This window comes from Castanea sativa, chromosome 2 (assembly GCF_040712315.1).
Source record: "Castanea sativa cultivar Marrone di Chiusa Pesio chromosome 2, ASM4071231v1".
Classification (NCBI taxonomy): Eukaryota; Viridiplantae; Streptophyta; class Magnoliopsida; order Fagales; family Fagaceae; genus Castanea; species Castanea sativa.
Window position 1 is genome coordinate 10593732 of NC_134014.1, and position 23338 is coordinate 10617069.

Consider the following 23338-nt stretch of genomic DNA (forward strand, 5'->3'; position numbering starts at 1 on the left):
GGACATACATTCAGACGGTGAGTAATGACACTTGGATCGATACCCGACATGTCCTCATGACTCCATGCAAAGACATTAAGGCTTTTCTTCAAAAACTGGACCAGAGCATGCTTTGCCCCTTCTTCCATGTTCGCTCCAATTCTAGTGAACTTCTCTGGCCTGCTCTCGTCCAAAGGGACGTCTTCTAACACCTCAGTAGGTTCCGCTGTGATCCTTCTCTCGTCTATACTCATTGCTTGCATATGCTCGTCCGTCGCCAGCATGGCTAGGTAGCACTCTCTGGCGGCCAACTGATCTCCTTGTACTTGGCCCACTCCGTGCTTGGTCGGGAATTTGATGGACAAGTGGTAGGTAGAGGTTACCGCCTTCTAACTATTCAGAGTCGATCTTCCAATAATAGCATTATATGACGATGCACAATTAACAACAAGGAAATTTACCTCTTTGATTATCTGTTGTAGATACGCTCCAACCACCACTGGTAATGTGATGGTGCCCACTGGTTGCACCTTCATTCCTCTGAATCCCACCAATGGCGAATTCACTAGTCGAAGCTGATTTTGTCCTACCCTCATTTGCTGGAAGGCGAGGTAATACAAAATGTCCGCAGAACTGCCATTGTCTATCAACACCCTCCTGGTCATGTAGTTAGCTATGAGTAGGGTGATGACTATCGCGTCATCATGTGGGTGGTGAAGTCGTCCTGCGTCCTCGTCTATGAACGTAATGGCCTGCTCATCTGCTTCCCTCGTCCTGGGAGGTCGTCCAGACAATTGGACGTTCTGCACCACCTTCAGGTATGTCTTCCTCGACTTGGATGACTACGCTGTCGAGGTTCCTCCGATGATTACTCTTATCTCTCCTAGTGGGGGTCGTGATGACTCTTCCACCTTAGCCTTCAGTTTCTCGTCTCTCTAGTCTCGTGCAAGGAAATTCCTTAACTTTCCTTGTCTGATGAGATTCTCTATCTGTTGCTTCAAATCAAAGCATTTGTCCGTGTCATGCCCGTGGTCTCTGTGAAAGCGGCAATACTTGTTCCTATTGCGCTTGTTAGGATCTTCTTTCATTTTATCCGGCCACTTCAAGGACGGATCATTCTTGATCTGTATAAGTACCTGCTCTAGTGCCATATTCAGGGGTGTGTATTGCTGATTTCTCGTTGAGGAACTTGTCTTCTTACCATCCTTGTCTTTTTTCTCTTTTGCCCGTGCCTTCTTTGGACGAGGACCCTGGTCTGAGTAACACTGGTGACCTGCTTCCGAGCGCTCTACTCTCTTTCTCTTCTTGGCTATGATAGTATCCTCAGCATTCATGAAATTCTAGGCCGAATGGACGAGTTCGGCCATAGTTTGTGGTTCCTGCTTATAGAGCTTATGGATGAACAAGTCAGAATTAACCCCATTATGAAAGGCGGCCAATAATAATTTGTTGTCCACTTCATCCACTGTCAAGGCTTCTCTATTAAATCGGGTAATGAAAGACCGTAAACTTTCGTTTTCCCCTTGCTCTATAGTTAGCAAACTATAAGAGGAATGCTTGTGGCGTTGCCCTCTAATGAAATTATTGACGAACAACTTACTCAAATCTTCAAATGATCCCACCGAGTTTGGGGGTATTTTGTTGAACCACACCCGCGCTGGTCCCTTAAGTGTGGTAGGGAATGCTCTGCACATAATCTCGTCCGGGACCCCTTGAAGGTGCATGGTCGTCTTGAAAGTAGCAATGCGATCACACGGGTCATGATTTCCATCATACAAATCCAAGGAAGGCATTTTGAATTTTGGAGGTAGGAGGTGACTGTTGATGGAAGCCGTGAAAGGGGAGTCCGTTCGGTGAACTAAATCATCCACTGGGTTCGTCCGCCTCATGTTCTCCCTCATCTCATCCATGGCTTTTCTCATCTGGTCCATCTCCCTCTCCAAGTGTGGCACTCTTCTTGAAGCAGTACCCCTTGTCTGATTTTTGGACTCAACATTTTCTCCTCCACCTTCCTGACTCTAGGCTCATCCTTCTGCGTGCCCATCATGGCGCTGCCTCCTTAGATTGATCTCTCTGTTCAACTCCTGATTCTGACGAGTCAACTCTGCCATAGCGGCAGCCATGGATTGTATATGTTGAATAGAAGGCGGTTGCATGATAGGCGCTGATTGACGATCGCGAAGGGGATTATTAGAAGCATCCCTACTCTCCTGGTGGCTTGGGCTGGTAGCCCTTGATCTTGTTCGAACCATTCAGCCTTTTGTCTGGGAAAGGCTAATCGTTGAAAATAGAACAGATAATCGAATGAAAAGAACAGTCCCCACAGACGGCGCCAACTGATGATGCGAAGAAAATCAATAGACTGGATGCTTCGGACTTGAAAGGACCACTTGCTCTTTCGATGGCCTAAAAAAGAAAGAAAAGAAATCAAAGGTGACTGGGGTCGCTGGCCAAGAACCCTCCGATGGCAAAGTTAGCTTTCTCTCTATATTTTTGGAGTTCCAACTTTTTGGGAGAAGTAAAAACGTACCTTTTGTCTGGTCTGAATGAGTGTTTATATAGTGTCCTAAGAGCAGTTATTAGACTTGTAACTTCTCCTGGATTTGAGGAGGTGCGAGGGTTCAAGAATAACTTCCACAACTATTTAGGAGTTACATTTTTCTCATATAACGGTCACTGGAAGTTATGTGTGTGATAATGAGTTGTTGTAAATACTCAAGAATTTCCTAAGTGTCCAAGACTCATCCAGGGGTCCTCTTGTTGAGCGTACCTTTCTTCCAAGGAAGGTCGTTCCTCTACGGACGAGGTTTACCAGGACGAGGTTCTTATTACCTTCGCTTTCCTAGTCTTGTCCTGGATGACCATGGTCTTCATGGACGACGTTTATCAGGACAAGGTTCTTACCACCTTCGCTTTCCTGGTCTTTTCCTGGACGACCATGGTCCTCATGGACGAGGGTTACCAGGACGAGGTTCTTACCACCGCTTTCCTGTCTTCTCCTGGACGACCATGGTCCTCATGGACGAGGGTTACCAGGACGAGGTTCTTACCACCTTCGCTTTCCTGGTCTTGTCCTAGACAACCATGGTCCTTATGGACGAGGTTTACGAGGACGAGGTTCTTATCACCTTCGCTTTCCTGGCCTTGTCCTGGACGACCATGGTCCTCATGGACAAGGTTTACTAGGACGAGGTTCTTATCCTGGACGACCATGGTCCTCATGGACGAGGTTTACTAGGACGAGGTTCTTACCACCTTCGCTTTCCTGGTCTTGTCTTGGATGACCATGGTCCTCATGGATAAGGTTTACCAGGACGAGGTTCTTACCACCTTCGCTTTCCTGGACGACCTCCATGGACGATATTGGAGTTGTATTTTATCATACCCCATCAGTTATATTTGCCAATTTTGTTTGGTAAGAAAAAGTGATTGCTCAAGGTATATACATATTTTGTTCTTAGATAGAATTCTACTATAATTTAATCTAAGTGTATATGTGTGAGCTCACTTCTAGAAACTTAAACTTCAAACCTTACCTCCTCCCCCCTACATCTCACAAGCAAAACAATTGTTACAAATTGCATTATTTAAAATAAAATAAAAACTCAAATACATGAATTTTTTTTTTAAAGTGACGGTTGACACAAAATGAGACAGCGTAATAAAAGAAATAACGTTGGTTTAGATAAGTGCTTTGCATAAAATAAATTATGTTTGTTCAATCTTTTTCATCTATCAAATAACAATAAGAATTCTATAAAACATTTAAAAAAAACAATTTGGAAACAAATTACAAATATTAGCATCAACTATACAATTTAACATTTTTTTGATATAAAATATATCAACACATTAAGATTTCATTTTATGATTTTATAATAATTGTTTATTATCATTAATAGTAACAATTTTTAGAAATTTTTTTTATTGAAAATTAAAAAAATTATAAAAAATTTGACAACTTTTTTAATACTCAATAATTTTTTTTAAAAAATAAATTATTAATGTATACGTCGAGGCATACATTAATCGGGACAGGAAATTCCTACCAATTTTTTTGATCAATTAATGCACCGATTCCCACGTGGTAAGATTAATATTATTCTTTAATCTTAAAAAAAAAAAAAAACTGATTGTTAGATGTTACTCCTCCCAATGCGAACGCTGAGAGACAAACCAGAAAAATGCAGAGCTGGACTTGATTAGACTAGGATAGAATCATAGGATTCGGACCAATCTATCTTTATCTTAGTGTTTAGTTTCAACAAGAAACTAGAGAGAGACAAAAGACAAAGAGGTTTACTTATATTACAGTAATTGGTAAGGAGTTTAAACACTCATCAAAGTCTCAGATTATGATGATTGGTCGGAGGATTTTTATTTTGCAGAAGAGGTCTTTCACCTCCGTTCGGCGGTTCCTATGTCCGTACACCTCCCATGCTCCGAACCCGAACCCGAACTCGAACTCGAATCCATCCCCAGCCCAAGCTTCGGCGTCGTTTCGGTCCGCTGGTAGTCGTAGTAGTATTCTTCATGTGAGTCCCAGCTGTTCTTCTTGTACTTTTGTTATCTCGGTGCGTCGTCGTTTTTAGCTTAATGTTCAAGTCAAATTTTTTTAAAATTATTGTTTGATCATATAGAGTTAAATTAACATTTTTATAATTACCATGAAACATTTATCAATAAGTCTAGTTTGTCACAACTAATACTGAGGTTGGTATGATTGATTATCGTGCAATAAAAGTGGTGTCAATAACGAATAAAAAGTTGCGTTGCACTTACGCCAATCACATCTTGTCACGTCAAGAGTGTTGTGAACAAAATTTGTGTACCAATTAAGGAAAGAAAAGTAGAGGATAAAAAAAGAGTTGTACTAATTTGATTAAAACTCATTGTTGTGAGTAATGAAGTTACTTTAATTTTCTTTCTTAGGTTTACTAGCATGATTTCTCTTAGTTGTATTGTGAATGGCAATGATTTTCTTTATCTAATTTTAACTATATGTGGGAAAAATTTGAGGATGAACTAGTTCTTCATTGACTTTATTGGAGCCTTTCTCAATACCATAAGTGATCATAACCATGTTTTTGATTGGTACAACATTTCTTTGATGAATTATAATTGAATAGCTCCATCAATACAAATCAGAAAAGCATTCTAATTTGTCGAGTCGATTACCATCCAAATGACTGATGACCAATCCATGGGTCAGTCCTATGATTTGTCTGGTTTACTAGGTGTTTTGTAGTGGGCATGTGTACATTAGTTGTCATCAATTCTATTGATCTTGTCAATGCGACTTTCTTGTTTTAAAAGCATAATAATGTAGAACTTGCTTGTAAATACAGATCTTTTCCATTTTGTAGTTCAATGTTCCATATATTGCTGTGAATAGAAGTTTCTTTTCAAGTCACGCTGTAGCAGATCTTCCAGTGGGTGGGATAGTTGATGTACCGTTAGCACAAACTGGTGAAGGCATTGCTGAATGTGAACTTCTTAAATGGTTTGTGCAGGAGGTGAGTGAACGAAGCTAATTGTTTGTGTTTATGTCTTTACATTTATTAGCTTCTTCTTCTTCTTCGTGTTTTTTTTTTTTTGTTGCTAAAGTCTTTATATGTATTTCTTGATGTCAGCTCAATGATTGGTTGTAATTGTCAATGGCTGATGGCTTTTTCATTGTATTCCTTGTTCGAAACTATTGATACTCTCTTCCCTTATTTCCAAATTGTCAGTAGTATTTTTTGTATATTTCAGGATGCTTACAGATGTAAAGTTCTTTGTTGTTTTTGGTTTGAGTTTTGTTTGCCAAGATTTGTCTTTGGTCTATCAAACATGTATTATTGAGAATACTATCTATTATCAGATATTGGTTTTGGCTTAAGCTTTAGCATTGATTTTGATATGCTTTGGTTTGAACTCTTTTTTACCACGGTTTCCTGGATAATTTATGGCTTCTTTCTCCTGAAATATGAAGTTCCTCATGTTCTGCACTGCTAACGAAATAGGATAGACTCGTAGACCAATGCAAATCAACTGTTTTCGGGCTGTTTATCTATACATATTCCATTATACCCTGACTTTTGTTTTGATTAAACCGGTGGAAATAATTGTTAATCTGATTACTCTGACAGGGGGATCAAATTGAAGAGTTTCAACCAATTTGTGAAGTTCAAAGTGACAAAGCAACCATAGAAATAACAAGTCGTTACAAAGGGAAAGTTGCTCAAATTCTCTACGTTCCTGGTGACATTGTAAAGGTGAGAATACTCAAATCACTTTAGAAAAGTGAACATGTTTTATTCTCAACTACACGTGACTTATGATTCATCATTATGATTGTCAAGTATGTAGTTCCAGTTTTCTGAGTGGCTGTTAGGGACAGCATAGGGAAGTTCGCATCGTTCAAAAACCATGGTTTTGATTTTTGGTTTCTTTTTAAGAATATTAAGTAGGCCTACTTAAGTTTTAGAAACATCAAGGGCTAAAAAAGTATAGGATTTATCAGAACCTGGATCAGCTTTGTCTTTCATCTGCTTTGATTTCATACTAAAATACAATTTAAGCTTTTTTGTTACGCAAACTGCAGGTTGGAGAAACTCTTTTAAAGATTGTTGTTGAGGAAGCACAGGTTTCAACCTATGTTTTAGAAAACCCAACTCCAACACAAGAGGGTCTAAAAAATATAAAGCCTTGCGATTCAGAGCTAACTAAAAATGACATATGCGGAGTCCTATCCACACCTGCTGTCCGGAACCTTGCAAAACAACATGGTGTAGATCTAAATGATGTCAAGGGAACTGGTAAAGATGGCAGGATATTAAAAGAAGATGTCCTCCAATATGCTTTCCAGAAAGGAAGCATTAAAGATCCATCTGCCTCCTTGACTTCTGCTTCAAGAAGGCAGTTTCTTGGAGGAGAAGAGGATCATCCACATCCTTCAGGTGAAGTTCTAGGGAGCTATGAAGATAAGACAGTTCCGCTGAGGTAAACTTGGATAAAAAGATGAACCTAGACACCCTCTTCTATTTTTTATCTTTTTTTAATGGAATTCTCTGCCATATAATTCATGAGATGGACAAAACCAAGATGAACTTGACAGTTTCAATACTATAGAGTTGCCATTGACCATGATGTTGCTGAGCTTTTTCCATTAAGCCAATACTTTGGATGGTGTGGCCTGTGCCCTTGGTTTCTTTGGCTTCATAAAAATTATTTCCATGCAAATGCAAGATTAAAGTGACTTATCTAATATAAGATTTGACTCAGTAGCAATATTATTGTGCCCACAAATCCTTCTAGCTTGTTTTTTGATGATATGTTCTTTATTTATTTATTTATGTAACGTAATGAATTCATGTAAAATATTTTATAAGTGGTCTAAATATGACAGAGTTAGAGTTTTAGGCAAGTTACTTACATTTTTGGTCTTTCAGGGGTTTCCAGCGAACAATGGTAAAATCAATGTCCATGGCTGCAAAAGTCCCACATTTTCATTATGTAGACGAGATAAATTGTGATGCATTGGTGGAACTTAAATCATCATTTCAAAATACTAATTCCGATCCAGATGTTAAGCACACTTTCCTTCCAACACTGATAAAGTCGCTTTCAATGGCATTGAGCAAGTATCCCTTAATGAATAGTTGCTTCAATGAGGAGTTACTTGAAGTCATCCTTAAAGGTAGTAGACTTCCTATTTTAACTGTTTTTGATAAGCCAATATGCTTATTAAGTTAATAAAAATGGACTTCTATATGCATCACATGATTCACATCATCTGCCATTTGTGCTGATTTGATCTGTTTTTATCAGTGAGTAAATGCCATTTTATTTGTCGCTTCATATTCTCGGTCATTATGGTATTTGATCAGAGTGTTATGTCACAAGATTTTGTGGATGTAGGATATCCTAACAGACTGGTAGACTTGAATCTTGTTCCTACGTGACCCGATCAATTCGATCAGGCACTTGTCATCTATTTTCATTGTTTTATTCTTTGACACGCATATGTGTTTTGTGAATTGAGACATTTATGTGTAATTAAGTTTGTTTATCTTTGTGGCTAAAACTGTGGATGTAGAATATATAATAAAGTAGGGGTGTCAGATTAGGCAATAAATTAGAGATGTTATAATTCTCTAACTTATTAGCAAATTTTCCAAACCTATTTGAATGTCTAAATTGGTGACTGACATGGACATGGGAAAGTGAAAATGTGTTCAGAATGCCATTCACGAACAAGAGTACTACATTTATAGTTAATATTTCTAGGGACTCTCCTTGATTGCTACAAAACAAATTGAAATGATTTAGTTTCAAAGGGTATATATGAACATGTCTAGAGGTTATACGAATGAGTTTCATTCAAAAAATTAGTTGATGTGGCCGGTTAGGATCTTTGTGGAAGTGTAGTTTTTATAGTTGTAAGCAACTAATTGGTTTCTTGGGCTGTGTTAATTATTGTCAGGCTGCCATGATCTCATAAGTTTTTGTCTATCATATTGGCCTTTTATTAATGTTTAATACAATTTTTGGACTTATTGATTATTATAGGTTCTCACAATATTGGAATTGCAATGGCTACTCCATCTGGTCTAGTTGTACCAAACATAAAGAATGTTCAGTCACTTTCGATCTTGGAGGTCAGTAATATGGATTCTTAATTTGATACATACATATACATACTATTCTACATCATGGAAGTGTGAAGTTGATTTCTTCCAGCACTCGTCTGTTTCTCCAAGATGCACAAAAAAAAAGGTTTTTTTTGGGAAGAGGCATTTATCAAATTCCGTTTTCAATATAACCTCTTTATCTTGCATTTTTTCTATTTCTTCCACGATCATATCTTTTCAGTTTTCCTCTATATATATATATATATGTATGTATGTATGTATGTATGTATTCATATATGATAGAAATTTTGATCATTTTGTATTTACCAGTTGGATCAATTGATTGCTTTCCCAGCTATATGGGGCTGGGTTGTACACCTGCCTCTTGATTGAACGTATAATCTCTTTGCCTCCCCACCCTGTACTCATAGTAATTTGCCTCCTTGCTTGAATTCATGGGCAACCAATCAATTGATGATGTGCCGCATCTAGGGCTTTAACTTACATGATGTGTTGCAAAAGGCAACAAATGCAATTTGTGTCGCAGTTGCTTTGGCTGCCTTGTCAAGCACTGCTGTTCTACTGCTGCTAGGACAGTTACTTGCTTTGACTAAATGATTTTCTAGTTTGAAACTTTGAATATTATAACATACTAGAACATTGCAATAGGTTGTATTTGATCTGTAAATGTAGTGCTTCAGCCCTATGAATATAAGTGTAGATGACAATGACTTAGTGCCCACAATCTTTATTTTTTCACTACAAATTGTTTTCTCATGCTTGATAACTTCTTGATGTGCATATTTCCAAATGTTCTTTTTAGTGATAAAGTTTGTTTTTGCATTTAGATAACAAAGGAACTGTCAAGGTTACAACAATTGGCATTGGATAACAAGCTTAATCCTGCGGATATATGTGGTGGAACACTAACATTGAGCAATATTGGAGCAATTGGTGGAAAGTTTGGTTCACCCCTCCTCAACTTGCCTGAAGTTTCCATCATTGCAATTGGACGAATTCAGAAAGTTCCTCAATTTACAGATGATGGAAATATTTATCCTGCATCAATCATGACCGTAAGCAATGATATATTTATCTTGGTATCATATCTCTAATGTTATCATAATACTATAAGAATAAAAACCACACCAAAGAAAAAGCAGAAACTTTTCTCCAAACACATCTAATTATAAAACACGGCATATATACCTCATGGTTCAATTGAATGCTTTTGTCATTTTGCTGAAAGGGAAGGAATAATCGTTGATAGGCAGGGGCCATGGCAGTCAATATGTCCCCTCTTATACTTTTTCAGCAGAATGAGTAAAATGCTAGTTTGTTCTTGCAGTGATGTTTTAAGTGTTTGATTTGATGTTTCTGGAAGAAGTTGCTTTAAGGATCCTTTCCCTAACTAGGATGCTGCTGCAAATTAAGCTAGTGTACTTTCTTAACTGTCAGTCTTGCTAGTGGTCAGGCATCAGATTAGATCTCTCTCTCTCTCTCTCTCTCTCATGTGATTTTGTGTCAGTAGATGCATATGTGACACACCTATTCCTAAATACTTTAAACCATCTGCTTAATAATAGAAGAAGATTTAGCTATATGATATTACATAGGGGATCGCGATGCCTTCTTGTCGTATGTTATGACTTGGTTTTGTGAATTTGAGTTGATTATTATAATGAATTTTGTTCGTTGAATGTGGGCACTGGCCTTGTAAATATGAGTTTTTGATAGAATACAAGGCCAGCACTCAACATTCACTGACCAAAATTTGTCATGATTATTTAGATAAGCTGTGTGATTTGAAAAAAACGTGTTATTACTTACCTAAAAAATAGACACGACCGATAGTATTCAGTTTTTGAACCTACCGGAATGCTAAATAACATGTAATTCCATATCTAGTATGTATATATTGATGATACAAATAACCAGAAGAGAGATTTGATATAATATGCATCCTTTTCCTTCTCAGGTTTAGTGACTGTTACCTGGTTCTTCATATGCAATGACTAATGAGCCATCTGGTGATAGATGAAATTAATCTATCAAATCTGACATGGTATTTTCCTTCTCAGGTTAATATAGGTGCCGATCATAGAGTTTTGGATGGGGCAACTGTTGCAAGATTCTGCGGTGAATGGAAACAATTTATTGAAAAGCCGGAACTGTTGATGTTGCATATGAAATGAGAGATCTTTAAAAATGTCCAGAATAGAAGATGATCCGTCTTGATTGTTTGTCGAGAGGATAAGGGCAAAATGTACAGTGATCTACACAAATCTATTGCTATGGCATTTGTTGCTAAAGGAGGTAAGCTGGGATTGGACTGTGCCAACATTGTTGCTGGTTCTAGCTGATGTTTGTATCTGAAACGAAGAAAGCAGCCAAGCAATTTATTCAAAACACACTGTTTCAGTCCTATTGCATCAATAATGCTTGATCATTTAGGTGATGAAATTCCAGATTTTGAGACCATGCCTTTATCTTTAGCTCTCAGATGCATGTTACTGTGTCTAAGTGAAGAGCTTGTGACATAATACTGGATATTGCTAGCAAAAATAAATAATGATAATATAGGACTAGGGTTATAGTTTCTCTGGTAGTTAAATGTGTTACATTACCAAATATATCTGAATCGTATCTTCATTTCAAGCCACGATATGAATTGGTATCTCTTTCTCAAAATTAATTTAATAAGGTTCAGAAACCTTGTTTAAATTTCTTCTTGTACTGAGAGTCCACAACAGTCTCATCAAACCCAAAGTTGAGAATGTAAACCCGCGAAATATTGCTTGGAAGGAGGGTATTGATCATTGCACTAATTTTCAGCATCTCTAGCAAAATGTTGCTTGGTATATATGTTAGTGAGCAGAATTTTCAGCATCTCTAGCAAAAACGAGTGCGCCATTTTGTTGTTTTGCTGTTTAGGCAGCTTTAAATTTCAAAGGTTTTATGTGAGGCATTGTAGTAGGCCAAGACGCAAGACCACTTCTGCTGCAATGTCGTTTTGTACGACTAGCCGTTTAATATTTTTCGACCCAATCAACAAGTCCTATGTGGGGCCAAGGGCATGCATGATCTTAATTGTCATTCTAAGACATTTAAAAAGAAATTATTTTAAATTTAATGCATTCTACAGGTTTAGGTCACTTTTACATTATAACCTTTAAAACTTGCAAATTTTATAATTTGAGTAATGAGTGGTAATAATTACGCACACGGAGTTTTTCTAATTGGGCTTTCAACACTTCAATCTCTTCCCTTAGACTCTCAGTTTTTCCATTGATACCATATGCCATGTGATTTCGTTGCTCAATCAACTCTTCAATCTCTTCCCCTAGACTCTAAGTCTTTCCATTGATACCGTATGCCAGGTGATGTCATTGCTCAATTAACCACATAGGCAATGAAACTAATGGTAGTTAACTAAAGCACGAATAAGACTTATTTTTTACATTTTAATGACCAATAGTGCATTTGAAATTTTAGGAACCAAAAGTGCTTACTTAGTAAATACAAAGCAAAGAATAACCACCACTCTTCTTCAATTTTTATTTGTTTCTAATACAAGCTTCAGATTCAAAAAATCAAAGTTAGGGCACAAATGCATATCTTCACATTTCTTCCTCTCTCAATTTCTTTATGGGAAATTTTGAAGAACAAGATCTATACTATACAATAATTTTTTCAGTTATTCTTTTTTCATATCATAAATAAAACCTCCACTCTTCATATTATATTTTTCATATACAATAATTAATTACTTCAACTATTGCTAGTTTTGTTACTATATGTCTCTTACTCATCACATTTAACTCTCGATTAATTCTTATTTTGCCTTACTTTTGTACTCCATTTGAGCAGGCACGTGATCATCTTAAACTCATTTTTACCAACTAGCAAGTACCACTGGCTTTATTTTACATTTGTTTATTCATCTATTTTCTTATTTTTATTTTCTTTGTATTTAGTGGAAAAACTTTAATTTTTTTTTTTTGTTTTGCAATAAGGATTGCTTTAAATTTTTTCAAAACTATGTATTTATTTTGGTATAATTAAGATGCTCTTCTTAATATTAATTGTTAATTTGTCACACATATTTGATTATATTAGTTTTGAAATATTTTTCCCTTTTTGTTATCAGGTTTTGCTTCTTAGAAAAGAATAAAATAATAAAATTAGCACAAGCTTTATCTATTCTAATTAATTTTTCTTACATTCTATTTCCCCTTGGTTGAAGTAATTTTTCCCGTTGAATCAATAAAAAAAAAAATCCTCCTACAAAATAAAAGAGCCTTATGTGCTTAGAGGCTAATTTATACTATTATTTAAGGAGTTTTCTCGGTTTTTCTCATCCTAAATCCTAATTAATGTATATATCCTTCTCAAAAAAAAAAAAAAAATAGCATATATATATATATATAATATAGTATACAAGTAAAATAAGTAACAGGAAATAATATCCGACACGGAAGCATGAAAAATCAAAGAATTCAATTCATGATGTTTTGGCATCTCACCGTACGTTACTGACCCAGAAGAAAGTGAAGAACCATTCTATCTATTTGTACGACACTGGTCACACACGTTGTCTGCATAATCTTTTTATCTCGCGCAAGGGTTCTTTCTACTGCTGTAACATGGTTTAATATTCATCCACTTGTAGATTACATATAGGTTTTCTTTTTTTGTCGTGTGTCGTAAAGTTAGAAATAACCGCTTCCAACTGCAACCAACCGCTACAGAACTCAACAACAATGCGCTTCATGGAACTGCACGTTACAAAATTTAGTCATTCTTTGAACTCTCACTTTGTCTCTCAATTATGGATTTCCAAATGTACTTGCATTTTGTCATTTCAGTTCTGGCTTTATTTTTTATCACAGCCTCTGGTTCTGACCTTGCAACTTCAGGTACTTAACACTCATCCATAGCTTTATTTTTCTTTCTTCATTTCTTTTCTCTTTCTTTTCTTGTAACCGTTTTGGTTTCATTTGTGGCCTGCAGATAAAGCATCACTGCCTAAATTTGCTTTCAGTTGGTTGGATGATAAAGACACTTTCAGGGCTGGTGATACCGCAACAATAAAGATCAAAGTACTGGAACATGCTGACAAGATTGACAAAAATGCTTTTAATCCCACTCTCACTGTGAATGGAAAGATGGGGAATAGTTCTTTCGTATCTGGGGTTGTTTCGGATTTCGGGGGTGATTTTAATGATTGGAGAATTTACTTCACTCCTATCACCGCTGGTTTATTCAATGTGTTTATTGAAGAGGTCCATTATGAAGTGCTAGATTCATCCATGCATTTCCAAGTTGTACCAGGTTTTTATTTATTTATTTATTATTATTTTTTGTCAGTCCTGAGAGTTGAATTGTTATTTGTTAATGTTAATTCTACTGTCTCTGAGTCTGTGTGTGTTCCTTTTCTTGAATTGCTTGATGCTAAATACTTAATCCTGTATGAAATACATAGCATAGATAGTTCTTTCAGAAATGTTGTAATGTAGGGCAATCATGTTTATCAGTATTGCTATGTATTAATTGGTAAACTCATGTTATTACTGGTGGTGTCCAAGTGCCTAAACCAATTTTCTCTTGTCTAATTGAAGGCCAAATGTACTTATCTGTATGCGTTGCTTCATGGATGAATCTCATCAATGAGTATGAAGCAGGGACAAAAGCAATAGTTCTAATACTTCCAAAAGATGCATTTGGGAATAATATCTCTTCCACCAGTGAAGAACCAAATTCACATAATTTTACCATGTCAGCACTTTATGCAAATGGTTCCATTGCAAGTGTCCCCAACATCACCTTCATGGGTTGGAATGAATTTGGTTATATCGTCGTTGAGTTTATTGCAGTGCAAGCTGGAGACCTATTATTGCGTGTAGAAGGTGACAACGAAACTCTAAATGGCTCTCCACTTCCATTTAAGGTGAACCCAGGTGAAGTATTGTTGCTTTACTTATAAGCTTGTAAGTTTTGTTGGGGGGCACTAATTGTACATGTAGGACTTTGGATTTTTCCTTCATTACTAATTATTCTTGTAGTTCTTTGCATTTCAAGTCCATGGTGCTGATGAAACCATGTATTCTTCGTTTCAAGGTTGATTTATGAGTATTTTGGATTCCCATTCTTCTTCTCTGTTCAATAGAAATGCTACTTCCATAAATTTTGAGATACTTGTCAAATGGAATACTCTTTTAGCAGGGAAGTAAGGTTTTCGAAGATATGGACATTCCATAACCTGAAGAACATGTCCCTTATTGAAACTGGTGGCTTATATCAGTGTGTTCCTGATGTAAAAAAACCAAAAATAGCTCTAAGACCAATAATGCAAGTTTTGTTAATTCATATAAATTTACCAAGAAATTTGACTTTATATTTTAAGATTTATTTTGTGTGTCATTATTTTTCATTTTACAAATATATTTTGCACTGGCTTTTACCAGGACCTCTAGAGATTTCCAATTGCATGGCCAAATGGAACTTTGAGCCAAATGGGTGGCAATTATACTCGAAGATGGAAATCTTTATACACCAGATGGATCAATATGGGAACCTTGTTCCAGGATTGTATGAATTTGATGCTGAAGTTGTTGAAAAAGAGACAAATTTGTCTATACCTGTTGCAGATTTGCACTTTGAAGAAGTCATGGCAGGAATTCAGTTGTTTTCTTTTAGCAATTCTGAACCAGGGAACTTTTCGCTCACAGTATATGATAGCAAGCATAACAAAAGCATTTCCAATATGCCATATGCTTATACTGTCTTTGTAGGTGTGCGTTATCTAGTTGCTAAATTTTTTCATTGATAATATTTAGGCATCAGTGATTGTCACTTCTTTGATTTTATTACCATGATATGATCTTGTGAGTTGTTTTGGCCCTCTCCCTTCTTGCTTCCTCTTTTTCTTTGGTGGGGCCTTGAATCATAGTGGTGGAGATGTTTGTTATGCTTTCCTATGTCTATAAATGTCATTCTTTTGTTAATCAAGTGCTGTTGCCATTGTATGTTGGAAAATGAATAGGTTACAGCGATGGGTTGAAAAGTGTTGTCAATGGTTCTGGTTTAAACAATTCGGTTGCTGGGAAAATGGCAGAGTTCTCAGTTTATTTGAACGATCTTTATCAATATCCCTCTCCAGTTGAAGTAGAAAGGCTTCAAGTACAGATTGTAAGGCAAATTGATTCCTATTATGTATTGCCAAGCATATCCCCTCTGCATATCATCAATGGTATATGCTATTCAGAAACTTCTTAGTTGTTTGCTTCTTTTTTATTTTTAAATGATATTCTATTAATTTTACAAATATTTGCGCATCATTGAGTTAGGCAGTGAACCCACTAGAACATTAAGATATGATGCCACCAGCCAGATAGAAATTGCTCCTTCACCATCTGCGGACCTGAGTAACACTGTAAGAATTATAATCTTATATTTCTTTTAATCAGCTGTACTTAATTATTCTGATATGTACTGTTTCTGGATTTAGTCTGTTGGGAGCTCAAAAGTTCAGGCCAGTTCCTTTAATGTGGCTTATACACCTGATAAGAGTGGGATTTATGAAATTCATGTATTTTGTGGAAATGTTCCACTGAATGGTGGTCATTCAATCACCAAGGAAGTAATAGCAGGTACCATTATTCAGATAATATAATATTTTCCCAGTTGTGCCCTCTCTCTCTCATTAAATCCAAAAAGTATCTCATTATTAGTGTCTCATTAAATCCCAAGTATTTCTATTTGTACCAACACATTAAAATCATACTATGTTAAGTATTTGAAGCAACTACTTTCTTTAACCTGAGAAGGATAAAAAAGGTTTGTTACATAACTTATTATTTCTCTTGTTGCAAATTATCATTGCATGTACTAGTGTAATCTTTTAGTTTTCCAGTTCATTTCTGATTAATGGGCTCCTCATCTGCAGGGGAAGTTAATGTGTCGCTCTCAGGAGTTCTGAGATACACTCCCAAGGCGCCAAAGCTAATAAAGAATGAAGTAGTAGTGCAGCTCATGGATTCATTTCATAACCCTGTTTTGTCAGAACAATCAAGGCTAACATTAGAGATTACTTCTGTCAACAATTCTGGTTTCTCAATTGGGATGTTTGTGGATAACAATGATGGAACATACACTGTAAATTATCTGGCTAAGGATGTTGGAACTTATGAGATGTGTGCTTCTTTTGATGGAAATCGTTTTCTACCATGTCCCTTTGGGGTCAATATATACAGTAGTAAGCGAAATAGTAGTATAGAACTTATCTTAACAGTAAATTCAATATATCCCCTTAATGTGCACACATGCATGCAAACACACACATATTATGGTTTATGTTCTAGTGGTATCTGGGGTATATAAATGAGAATGGGATTTATGCTCCGTGTACTTAATTTGAGTCTTTAGTTTAATAGTTAATAGAGACACACATTTGCACCTTTGCAATTGATAAATACACAGATACAGTTCTTTCTTTCCTACTTTTAAGATCATGTCTTTTGCAGGTGAATATTTTCCCATGGCCTACAATGATACAATACCTGTTTGGGAGGATGAGTCCATTGCTTTTGATGCCTTAGCAAATGACTACTTTGCTGGCCACAATGCAAGTATTGTTCAATACACAAAAGTAAGATAAGGTGCTGAAGCAGTTTTTTCCTTTAAGTTACAACCTCCCCCTCACCTCTCAATTCTCTAAAGGGTATATATAATTATCTTTATGGTAGCAAGCCTATTAGGGTACCAAACAGACTCACCTGCCTTCCTGGACTTGAATTTTTTTTGGTCTTTCTTCTTCATCAATAGAATCTTTTGATCACTTTATAGTGGCATAGTTAATACTTCAGTTGCATTATAAAAAAGCAGAATCCTCTTACTGGATATGGAAGTTATTATTCTAAGAGGGCTTTGTGCATAGTGCAGACATATGTGTGATGATGAATCCTGTATGTTGATAGTTGATGTGTTTGATGGCATCAATGCTATGAGTTCAATATCCCTTATTCAATGCTATGTTGATAGTTGATTATAATGATAAAGCATATATATATTCTATAGAAGAAATTTTTTGGAAAGCTGATCTACTTCTGTATGTTATATTTGGTCAGCCAGGTCATGGTTCACTCCTACAGTATGGAAGGCTTCTTAGATACACTCCTTACAAAGATTATTTTGGGAATGATTCTTTTTCTTATACAATGTCTGATATAAATGGAAATCTTGCTACTGCTGCTGTAAACATTTCTGTTCTTAGTATCCCACCCCAGTTTGTTTCCTCTCCAAGCCTACTACAAGCAACTGAAGATGTATTAAGTCCCAGGTTTGGGTAAGGAGCTTTTTGTCCTGTAAACTTTTATTGATATGTTTGTTATTGTAAAATTTATTTTGGTCAATTATTTCCCACATTTTTTTCTTGCTCCTTGTAGGGGTTTCTCTGGGTTTGAGATAAGATATTCAGATCAGATGGAGAACATCTCTGTTAATCTCAGTGCACAATCTGGGATTATCTTTTTGTCTCCAATGCTGATGCAATTTTGGCAGCCAATGTGGAGTGGACTCTCTGTAAATAGAGGGGGTGAAGAAGTGAAGGACTTGATTTTAGAAGGTTCTTTGGAAGTAATCAATTCTGCACTTAAGGCAATTCAGTATCTTGGGTATTTTTATTTTTCACTTTAATATTCTTTTGGTTAGTTGAAAATTTTGCTTTCAGCATTTCCGCATTTCATAGTTTTTTTTGGGTATTCATGATGCTCGTTTTTATTTATTTATTTTGCATATTTGACCTTTGTAGAAATTCAGGTTGTTTGGATATGCAAATTCATTAATACATCACCACTTGCAAAATCTCTTTCTTCTGTGTGTGCTCAACAATCACATTAGTAACCTGAATATTTTTTCTCATTTATCTCTAATCAGAAATCAGAACTTCAGTGGAAATGATACGATTCGTGTGTCTACTAGGAACAAGAATGGAAAAAATGATTTGGATGTTCCAGTTTTTGTGGAGCCTATTAACGATCCTCCATTTATTCATGTTCCTGAAATTATTATCCTGAAGGGTAATGAAGATGAGACACTGATTTATAACAGAGAACATGACAAGTTTGAGTTCTATATTGGGGATCCAGATCTTCTTAACTTCCCTGGTATGGTTTAAAATGTGATTGTTAAGTATGATATGAGATATCAAACTTGTGCCATATCTAACAGCGTCATACTACAAAAGTCAGAATATTATTACTATATGCCACAGCGATTGTAGTGTTAGCATGATAGTTTTCACTTTAGATGTTTAGTTATGAGATATTGGTTTCAGATGGTCATCTTATTATATATTGGTGCGTTTGGAAAGATAATTTTCATAGAATTCAAATTAAAAGACATGTCACACTCATATGCAATAATAGATTTTGAGTGAAAAAAAGAGCTCTTAGAGTAGCTAATTCAAGCTTAAAACATTTCATTTTAGACGAATAATCTAACATATAATTCTTGCCTTAGCATGAGGAATTTGCATGAATAAGAAGGCAGATCATTAAATATGGTTGCATCTTAAAGTTTTGGCTATTGATAAATTTGTCTAGGGCATTAATAGAAAGTTTCTTTAGGGGCTTTCTCCCATAACCTAAAACAACTCACAACCTAAGTTTTAGATTTTTTTCTTCTTCTGTCATGTTCAAGATAGGTGTGAATTATGTAAATGGCAATGTTTTCCTCCAAACCAATTTAGAGGAATCTCCTCCAGCCATTACATGGTGATTTATAAAACTATTCATGTATATTGTTTAAAATAATCACGACTCATTAAAAAGTTATGTAACAAAAAGTGTACATTGATGGTCTTTTTAATTGCCGCATAGTGGGTTTCCAAACCGGTTTGGAGGTAAGTTTTTTCATTATGTAAAACTTTGAACTTATCCTTTTTTTTTTATGGGATTTTTTGCTTCATAAATTTTTAGTGGACTGTGGACTTCTAATAGCTTGACATTCTGCTGACGGCTTATGTTTCAGGTGGTGAAATGAACTTTATTGTCACATTTTCTGTGGAAGTTAGTGATGGATTTTTGGTCACTAGTTTACCAGCTGAGCTCATCAATACAACCGAACTGAAGCTAAAGAACATTTATCTTTGGCAACCTCTTCAGACGTATGTTACTATCTCAAAACATTTTACCGTCAAAGCTAATGGTATTAGATTCCGGGGCACAGTGAATGACTGCAACAATATTTTGAAACAGCTGTTTTATCATGTGAGTGAGCTTCTTGTTCTTGGGAGTTGGAAGTATTGTGCTCCTTCAAGTAGTAAATGTTACTGGAAGATAAAGCAGAAGTCTATACAATTCTCCTTTTTGTTTGATCAATTAAGCATTTTAGCCTCAACAAACACCCCCTTCTGGAACGGGCAGTGTTTATTACACAACATGTGTGCATCCACACACTGCCCAAAATGAATTAAATTGTGACTTTAAAGTCATGAGTTCTGTTCATTTTGGCAGTGTGTGGATCCACACGTGTTTAACAGGTTTTTCCCTTCTGGAAAATCCAATATCAATAAAAACAACTACTACTATAATAATCACGCACTCAAAGAGAGTATTATATTTTAATTCCAACCCTCTGGATCAGTGATGTGGATGCTGCCTTTTCCCTTCGCTTGTAAAAGTGCTTGAAATAACCAAACATAATTTGCACATGAGGAATTAGCTTATTTTCAAACCATCACTATGAAGTAAATTATATTCTTTGACACTTCAAGAGACCCTCTGTTTTCTTATGTTTCATAGTGCTAGCTCAAAAGGAGGGAAAGCTATTGCTTATTTGCATGTCAATAAGACCGCTTTGGCATGTTATAATCAATTGGAATTAAGCTTGATGGGAACATGTTGATGTGTTGGATAGAAAGTAGTATTTCTTTACAAGTCAATTATTCACATAGTATTTGTTGGTATAAAGAAGCCCAGCTATAAGGTTTTGAACATGATTGGCATCATAAAAGCATCAAGTTGTGTTGTAACTCTTCAAATTCAATGTATATCTTTCCGTGTAGGTTCAAAGTACAAATAGCTCTTAAAAATTTGTGAAAGTAGTTGTATCGCATGTAGGAATAATATACTGCACCATAATAATATGTAATTGAGTCTCTCTTGTATAGGGTGGAGGACATGGTGCTGTTTTAACACTGACATTAAATGATATGGGAAACTATGGGTGTTATCCAGATTGTTCTGAAAGGGTATCATTGCCATTATATACTGAAGCTGCTGTAAATCTAATAAGAAGAAGGCCAATGAGTTCATTGGTAGCTCATTGTAAGTTACAATCAACTTATCCTGAGTTATCATTGTTGTTTCTTTAAGATATAATTCTCTTAGGCCTTGTCTTTATTATCTTTTTGGATAGTTGCTTCAGCATTGGAATGTGGTAGAGCTGCCCTGTCTGAGTTTAAAGTCACGGCTATGTTACCTCTGCTTTTTTTTGTGTCTTTACATTGCTTAGCATCTGTCTTTCCTTTTGAGTTATGTTGATTTTATTTCCTTTGATTCTTATCTCCAAGTGTCTTTAATGAATTAATGTATTGGGAAAGGCATTTCCAACTCTATGAATGACGGTTACTATTTTGACCAAATCAGCTAGAAAAACTTTATCACATTAGACTCTTAGAGATCCTTTTTGAAATTTGATTGATGCAAGACTAGCTTATGATATCTTCCAAAATATCATTACCAAGTAAGCATTTACGTTTGGATATACAAAGATTCAGGACCCTTGTAATTTATGAGGGCAGCACCAAATAAAACAAGACAAGTGCATGGTCTTTCAGATCATTCATGTCACCTTAGTCATTAGTATGGAAGCAGCTGAGTCATATCTATATATATCTAACTGGTTGATAATCCCATATCTGTCTCTGTGGGGGTACAGCCCTAGGATCGGCTATAGTTGTGGAATCTTTCATGGTGTTCTGTCTTGGGGTGTTGCTTCTATTTTTTACATGCAAATGTGCAATTCTTCTTGTAAATGAAAGAAGCAGCCGACACACGAAGACTTCTGAGCTATCTATTGTTCAAAGTTCCCATGAACAAACTGTAAGCATGCTTTATTTTTTTTCCCTAGTTTTGTTTTCATAATAGAGCACATTTTGTTTCATAAATTGTTATTTTTTGTTGTGGAATGTTATGAATGCTTCTTATGAGCATCTTTTGATAGGATCATATCAAAAGTTTAAATGGGAAAACACACACACACTCACTCACTCACACAGAAGTAATGTTATGACAGATTTGCTAGTTGCTACAAAATAATATTTATGATAAATTAAATATCTCATATCATTGGGTCATAACTTGTACCGAAAGTCAATTTCATTTGTCATATCTTGCTTGTTTATGTGCAGCCAAGTACACCTCTATCTGAGGATGCAGTTTACTACACTGGGTGGTGTTCAAGTCCCTTCTTGCTTGGCAGCCAATTGTCCAACTTTCGCAAGCGGTAACTATTTCAAGTTTAAAAATGTGATTGCCATACACATATGATTGATATATTGGAAATAGGGGGAATAGAAAGGCTAGGTGAAATTTGATAAACTCTTCAAATTTATTATATGAACTTTCTGGGCAGGGAAACTGGTTATATTTCATTATCAACAGCATTTAATCCTTTTGCAAAAATGGATACTGTGAAAAGAATTGTAAAGATTATGAAACATATTACTTCCAAGTTCTGCACTGGAACTTTGAATAGATTTCCTTTTCTCCTATGTTGTCCTTTCTCGGCCTTTTGGCTAGTATTAAGTATTGACCAAAACAACCAACCGAATGAGATGTTAGGAGCTTAGGATGAATGGATTCGATTGGATTGGATTGAAGGATGTTTCTGAGTTTATTCTTTTATTCAGCTTTGGTGGTAATATCTGTGTGCAAATTATGGATAAGTTGGGAAGGATGTCTGTGAGTTTCTTTTTCTTTTTCTTTTTTCCTTTATATCAGCTTCATTGAAAAACATTATTGCTGTGTGCAACTTTTCTGCTCCAGCCGTCTATCTGGGAAAGGAGAATCTAGCAACGCAGCATTTGGCTCTTCTAAATCTTTTGGAGATCAAAGTCAGCAGACTTCTTTCATGCCACTTGCCATTGAGAAGGGACAAAGTGAAACAGCTTGATATGTTGTAAAAATTTAAACTATGACTTTGTATATCCTTTTCAAATGACTTTGTAAATTTCTTGTTTTTAATGTACTTTTCAATTTTCATTTATCTGCTCTTTGTTTATATATTGCTAGATTAAGCTTACTTACCGATTGTGTCAAGTCCCTGGAAGTTCTTAAAATGGAAAGAAAATGTTGTAATGAATGTGTTTCAAAGTGTCAAACAGCTTTGATTTATGTCATATGCCTATGACACAAGCTATTCCCAAATGTTGATAGTGGCAGTCCCAGCTTGCATCCTCTGTACTTTGCAAACCCTCTTAATTATATTCCATTCTTGCAAACCATAATGCTTTTAAGAAAATAAGGATTTTTAGGACTAAGAATGGGTTGTGTTTGTGCCCAAAAAATAATAATAATAATAAAAATAATACTAATAATTAAATAATTATTTAAGTTATTTAAGATTTTTTAAAATTAATATTAATCAAACAATAAGTTATTTTAAATGATGCATCTTATGAATGTTTTCATTTAAAATTTTAATAGTAAAAAGAACATTTTCGTTATTAACTAAAAAAT

General features: G+C 35.6%; 2 protein-coding genes across 8 annotated transcripts; both read left to right on the forward strand.

The window, feature by feature from the left end:
- Positions 1-4133: 4133 nt before the first annotated feature.
- LOC142625837 (lipoamide acyltransferase component of branched-chain alpha-keto acid dehydrogenase complex, mitochondrial) lies at positions 4134-11256 on the forward strand. 2 transcript variants are annotated; one of them, XM_075799568.1, is made up of 8 exons: positions 4134-4514; positions 5346-5495; positions 6111-6236; positions 6566-6963; positions 7413-7660; positions 8533-8621; positions 9443-9670; positions 10676-11256. In XM_075799568.1, exons 1-8 carry the CDS (start codon positions 4335-4337, stop codon positions 10787-10789), a joined length of 1533 nt encoding a protein of 510 aa, XP_075655683.1. In that variant the 5' UTR covers positions 4134-4334; the 3' UTR covers positions 10790-11256. The 2 variants fall into 2 exon arrangements, with proteins under 2 accessions (XP_075655683.1, XP_075655682.1); XM_075799567.1 differs by having other exon boundaries at positions 4219-4553.
- A 1783-nt stretch (positions 11257-13039) lies between these two features.
- Positions 13040-22920, forward strand: LOC142626463 (protein GAMETE EXPRESSED 2). Of its 6 annotated transcripts, none has more exons than XM_075800288.1 (17): positions 13040-13513; positions 13608-13928; positions 14216-14554; positions 15062-15388; positions 15640-15846; positions 15944-16029; positions 16105-16246; positions 16543-16851; positions 17120-17244; positions 17723-17940; positions 18041-18268; positions 18531-18760; positions 19626-19864; positions 20767-20923; positions 21537-21700; positions 22009-22103; positions 22601-22920. In XM_075800288.1, the coding sequence occupies exons 1-17, from the start codon at positions 13426-13428 to the stop codon at positions 22770-22772; spliced, it is 3447 nt and encodes a 1148-aa protein (XP_075656403.1). In that variant the 5' UTR covers positions 13040-13425; the 3' UTR covers positions 22773-22920. The 6 variants fall into 6 exon arrangements, 4 of the variants coding, with proteins under 4 accessions (XP_075656403.1, XP_075656404.1, XP_075656405.1 ...); XM_075800289.1 differs by having other exon boundaries at positions 22646-22918; XR_012842508.1 differs by lacking the exon at positions 21537-21700 and having other exon boundaries at positions 22646-22785.
- The last annotated feature ends 418 nt before the right edge of the window (positions 22921-23338 follow it).

Bases quoted from the DNA above. Each gene is read 5' to 3' on its own strand.
- LOC142625837 (XM_075799567.1), top strand. From the start codon at position 4,335: ATGATGATTGGTCGGAGGATTTTTATTTTGCAGAAGAGGTCTTTCACC. The intron at 4,554-5,345 runs GTGCGTCGTCGT...TCCATTTTGTAG, and splicing joins CTTGTACTTTTGTTATCTCG to TTCAATGTTCCATATATTGC. The intron at 7,661-8,532 runs GTAGTAGACTTC...TGATTATTATAG, and splicing joins ACTTGAAGTCATCCTTAAAG to GTTCTCACAATATTGGAATT.
- LOC142626463 (XM_075800288.1), top strand. From the start codon at position 13,426: ATGGATTTCCAAATGTACTTGCATTTTGTCATTTCAGTTCTGGCTTTA. The intron at 16,852-17,119 runs GTAAGCGAAATA...TGTCTTTTGCAG, and splicing joins TGGGGTCAATATATACAGTA to GTGAATATTTTCCCATGGCC. The intron at 20,924-21,536 runs GTAAGTTACAAT...GTGGGGGTACAG, and splicing joins GAGTTCATTGGTAGCTCATT to CCCTAGGATCGGCTATAGTT.